Raw genomic sequence first — 6,000 nt, forward strand, 5'->3', positions numbered from 1 at the left:
ATACTGTCTGTCTTTGAACAATACTGACGTGAACAATAGGTAGACAGACAGATACAAAGGGAAGCCAAGTCCTTTTCAGTTGGTTACACAACTGAGTGAAAAACACTTTCAGATTCATTTTGTTTTACTAACAACAGTGTAACAGCAACTGTTTGCAAATTTAAAATGATTGCTCGGCGGACAGTTTTTTGAATTCCCCATTCATCAAAAGCTAACATATTGTTGAAAGGCAACATATTCACAAAGTACAACTCGTCCTCCATTCAAGCAAAACTGTTCTCCTCAGAGCAATTTGCAGATGAATGAAATCAGAGCAGACCAAGTGGAGAGGCATTAGGAGGGGACTGATTACCCAAATTGTGTCTGTGGAGTCTGAATACATCTTATCTCAGTCACAAGGCCTGGATTCTGGTCCCCACAAAAAAAACAAAAACAGCCTTTGTGCTGCCGCCAATGTGCCACCATCTTTGACGACAACTCGCGGCAGGTTAACCCCTTTCCTTTCAGTTTGGTCAGAGTCCGGCCCGGTTGTGGTGGCAGCTGATCGATCTAAGCACAGTTTTGGAAACAATAATCCGAGAGACTGTGAGAGCATGACTTTGTGTTAGGGATTTTTTTTTTTTTTTCCTCAGTCTGAAGGTAGGTCTCGGCCTCACCTGGTGTCCTGTGCTCGCCTCCTCTGGGCAAAGCACAGAGCGCTCTGTTGGCTGGGACAATAAGGAACAGGATCTTTGTGATCCTGCCATCCCCGGGATCCTTCTCAGAATTACACCTCACTCCCATCAAGGCAGCTCCAGCTAAGCTATTCAGTGCCGTAAAAGCCCATGAAAGCTATTATACCCCACCATCAAATCCAATTTTGTCCCCTGAAATCGAATCGGCCGCCTCACCACCTCTCTCAATCAATGTTGTCCTTGTTAAATGGGCAAATGAATGGATGCAGGTGTAGAGGGAGGCCACACATAAAACAAACAGGGAAGGTGACTGAAATGGGAATAATATGCTGACATTACCCACTGCAGGACAGGTAGATGTCTTTTTTCACATTGCTAACACATGCACTTCCTTCAGCTATCGATAGCACCATTATACCCTGCTTTCTTTGTGCTCAATAGTTGGTGGAATAATTTAAAAAAGGAAGGAAAAAACATGGATGCTGCAAATGTTCTGATAAAATCCTTCAGGGTAAGTTGTATGATATTTTAGTTATTTCACACAGAAAGGTTTGTTTTTTGCTGTGAAAGCTGATAAATGACATGAAAATATGGGTGAAAAGTAGCAATGTAACCAAATACAAATACAGTATCCGAGTATGATCAGTAAATGTACTTAGTTACTTTCCACCAAAAAAAAAAAACTTCTACTCCACTACATCTTAGAGCAGCCTTTCTCAAATCCGCAGACCACATGTGGTCCAGAAGCGACCTCTGGTGGTCTGCGAGTAACTTTGTTATATAATATAATAACATTAAATCAACTCATATGTAAATTATTATTTGAACTGGCTGTTTTACAGTGTTAGTTCACATACCTTCGCCAGTTTACAGGTTATGTTTTACAATTTACATCAAAAATGATCAACGTGACATGTGAAAGGAATTGTGGATGAAGATAAGGGTCAGTCTTCCCTGTGATAGTGCTAAATTTCACCAGTTATCAGCAGCCTATTAGATTAGATTTCCAGTGTCCAGCCTGTTGGGACGATTGCATCCACCACAATAACCGCTGTAGTATTTAATCGAAGGCGACAAGGGCATGTGGTGAGCGTAACGACAGCGGCCATGTATCAGGGATTTTTGGGAAATAATAATCTGCAATGTTATCGGATGACATGTGACTACTCGAGTGACTTAAATATGAAAGTGTTTCCATTTCACTATTGTGAAACATTGCTTTGTCAAGTAGTCACCTCATGCAAGCGTATACATTTTTTTGTGACATTTTTTTTTGAATATTTTAATTTTATTTATTTATTAATAATTTTCGAAATTTCATATGTTTCCGTTGCTAATTTTTTAGTCTGTAATTTCAAATTGTGCATTAAGCAGGTTAATGAAAACGGCACTAGTAAGAGCCCATTAATGAGAATCAGCCGTTATATTGACATTGTTTTATTATTCTTACTATTTATAGAGGATATTTTAATGTTTTTTTTTTTTTTTGTGCTTTCCAACTCAAATGTCTGAATATGAATTTAAAGTGTATTGCTCTTTGAAATGGTGGGCTTGTATTATTGTGCTATTATATTATTAGTATATCAGTCGCATGAAATGAAAAAAATATGATAATATCGTTAATTGCAATTATTTCTGGGATAATATATTATCCAACAAAAGTAGTTATCATGACAGGCTATGACAGGCATGGATGTACGCTACCTGACAACACCTGTGCTAATGTAACACTGTCATGAAGAATCAAAGACATGTACCATTATGTCCTCAGATTAACAAGATGTGCAGTCTCAAATCATCTTCATTCCCTATTTATAGACACAGACACAAGAATCTTTGTTATGTTGCATACATATGTCTGTAACACGACTGTTTGTGAGGTAATTTTATCCATGTGTTGACAGTATTGTATCTTGATTGTTTGATCCTAATGTTTTTTTGTTGTTTTTTTGGTTGTGTTTTGTTATTTGATGTTTTGCATTGCAATATTTAAGCTGTTTCTGTTCTATATGGGTTAAAATATTCTGGCAAAATCCTCCGTTAGATGGCATTAGTTCATGTCGTGATAATGTATAAACGTTTATGGCATGAAGAAAGATTGGTTTTGTGCTGTAAAAGCAGGAACATGACGTGGAATTGTGTGTGACAAGAGGGGCAAATAGGAAAAACACTAAACATACAGGTATCCCTTTGTAATGAGAAACATGAAACGGCAGCAATTTTTCCATAACCACTGACTGACAGGTCGAAAATGACTCTAAAGCGGATGCAGATTAGATTATTTCCTGCTGCTATATGCTGCTGGATAAGAGGGACCAAACTGGATGGTTCGGGGACAGTACATGAAATCAATTCATTACTTCTATCTGTGCAGAGGAGCTCGGCCCAGTGCACACATCTGATGCAAAATTGACTCCCGTCAGATTTTTAATTTCTTCCCGACCCTGCATCCACCCACTTTGTATTTAATACATTTACATCCAATTATATATTCATGTCATACATGACATTTTCAAAACAAAACAAAGAGGAAAGAATGTGCTGCGACAAAATCAATGCAGTGATGAATGTTTGAATGTCTGAACATCACAGGCAGCGCTGCAGTTCGAGCCAGGGTTTTCTTTTTTATCCATATGTATCACCACATGTGGCGGCAAGCCATTACCCGAGCTAACACAAGCTGTTTTCCACACACACTGAGGTTTTCTGCATCTTAGCTCTTTGATGTAAAAATTATACATCCTCTGCATCCAGTATCTTTTCTTTCCTTCTTTTATTTTTGGGGTTTTTTTGTTTTTATTTTGTTTTGGTTTTTTTACAAGGAACAATTTATTGTGACACCTTGCAGGTAATTATCATTCTCATCTTTAGGCAAGCTGTTGGATTTTCAAAGGATGTAAGTGCTTTGTCTAACCTGGTGCGACCTGTGCCTTGTCGACGTGTGGAGAGCTATTTTCAAACGAACACCGCCGGTGCTCATCAGCACATTGTGCCCTGTCTCTGACAAACTTTGGAGGCGTTTTCTTCCAAAAGAGCAGCGCCTCTCTTGCTGAGCGCACATTAATAAGAAAACCACACAGCTCTTACAGGAGCTGCTTACATTCATCTTTTTACTGCAGATATTAAGATCTGACTGTTTCATTAATGATGCCACTGAAAGCTGAATTTCAGTTTCTGCTATATAAAGTTAGAGTCCCTACAAGTAGTGTGGATAAATAATGAGTAATGTTAACTGTAATACAAATTCAACAAAACAATATAGTATTAAATCTGCTTTTAAACAACCCTGTGAACTGGAGGGAGGAGGATTACAGCAGCAGCCAAGAAAATAACACTCACACAAGAGTCCCCATTTTTTATATTATCATTTGACTGTATGTAATGACTTACACTGAAGAATTACATACTCTTCAGTGGATTACCAGCTTGAATAAATCAAACATGCATGGTGGTCAAGTTAAGAACACAGCAGGGGTATTAACTCCTCAGGTTTTCCTTCAGCTCTATCCATTTGACTGAATAAGACTGAATAAAGAAGGGACCTGATTAAACACATGCAGAAACATAATAAATGCATATTCTTCCATGCAGGGTGGTACTTGACTACATGCTCACAGGAAGTCGGGTGCTGAAACTCTAAAGCTCTGATGTTTATTTTATCTTTTATTGAGCTTTATTTAATTATTCTTCTCTGTATTATGGAATCACCAACATTAACCACATTTGAAATTTACAATAAAGCTAGTGAGGTCTGTTGCAGCTGAATCACACTGCATTAAGAAAATAAAAGCAGCTTTCCTTTAATGATTTACTTAATTATATATTACAGCATTGTGGCTGGAAGGGTTAGACAGCCCTTAACATTAGGGCTGCAACCAATGATTATTTTCATTATCAATTAATCCGACAATTATTTTCTCTAGTAATTCATTAACTGTTACTCCAGTAGAGCTGCTGGGACTTGGAGAGTTTGTGGCACTTTTCCCGCTGTATATGGTGTTTATATTATATATGCATCTCATTCTATAACCTAATCAACTATTTTTAATGAGTTTGAATTAAGCCTTGAGACCATTCTAAACCTCTGCAATCACATCCTCATTTTCAGCTTAGATTCATATGTTAATTTCTACTACTATTATTATTTGTGTGCCCCCTTCAGACCTCACAGGATTACAGTGTGTTTGAAAAGCAGGCACCACCACTAACCATTCTATTCTATTGTATTTTATCAAAAATATATAATTTTTTTCCTTTAGCCTGTTAATTACCGATAATGAATGTCAGAAATAGAAGCATGAATGCCAGTGCTGACTACTACAAATCATTGAAACAGCTTTTATTGCCAGAAATGTGCATGGACGCCCGCTAATAAACCTGAAATTGTTCAACCACAGAGAAACACTGCTTCAACATCATTTAAAGCACTAACACATTCAATGGTTAGGGCATGTAATCCTCCTCCATCCAGCACCTTCCTCGCCACTGAGCATCCTTTCTCTAATCAGCTAATTGCTGCTATGATGAATAAAAATAGTCTGACACCGCTGAGCCCATACAAGCGCTCGATGCACTTCTTTTTTTTTTCACACTGCACAACAACTAATGATGCACCATGTCCTTTTCTCTTAATGTTTAAACATTCAGCACATTCAAAGGTAGCAGATAATTGGAACAAGGTGACAATCCATGCTCCATAAACCAGGAGCTGTAGCACTGGCTGCTCTACTCATGACGGATGCTCATAAATATCAGCCTTAATGAAGGAAATGACTGCGGCACCAATAAGTCACTTATTTCCTCATTACGCTGGTTAATTTTAACACTGCCTCTAAAATGTTCCCTCACCCTATCTGCTGCCAGTCACAGGTTTCCACCTGACTTAACATGAGGCTCAGTGCAGTGGACCTGCAGCTGATAAATGCCCTGGGTATCAATCTGCATACAGGGACAAAGACAACATGGTGGCGGTACTGTCAGCTCAGGCTGGCTGACAAAGCCTGAGAGCCAGGGGACCATGTTGAACAGAAAACAGATTCAAATCAACAGTCTCTTAGAGACACGCCAGGGCAATAAGCACTACATGGCCTGTTTGGATACGCAAGGAAGGACTGACACAGTTCAGATTTTAATGATGGAGTGCACAGTCATGGAGCTTTAAAAGACCAACTTTTGGATTTTTGGAATATTGACAGCTAACCTATTCCTCAGGAAACAAGCTCTGCTGGTCGGCCCTGGAGGATGAATGGTTGTTACACTCCACAATACAAGGGTGTAGACCACCAAAGAAAACACTGACAAATATGTGAAGTTGTTTTTTTTTAAG

At 38.6% G+C, this 6,000-nt stretch overlaps 1 protein-coding gene across 1 annotated transcript in view; it reads right to left on the bottom strand.

Annotated features, from left to right (window-relative positions):
- The window catches only part of unc5d (unc-5 netrin receptor D), a 113,227-nt gene extending 112,444 nt beyond the window's left edge, over positions 1 to 783 (bottom strand). The window contains exon 1 of the mRNA XM_022752957.1: positions 657 to 783. Coding sequence (XP_022608678.1) covers positions 657 to 783 — 127 coding nt within the window. The remainder of the gene's footprint in view (positions 1 to 656) is intronic.
- Positions 784 to 6,000: the final 5,217 nt, after the last annotated feature.

Source organism: Seriola dumerili, unplaced genomic scaffold (assembly GCF_002260705.1).
Source record: "Seriola dumerili isolate Sdu_G_001 unplaced genomic scaffold, Sdu_1.0 BDQW01000017.1, whole genome shotgun sequence".
Lineage (NCBI taxonomy): Eukaryota > Metazoa > Chordata > Actinopteri > Carangiformes > Carangidae > Seriola > Seriola dumerili.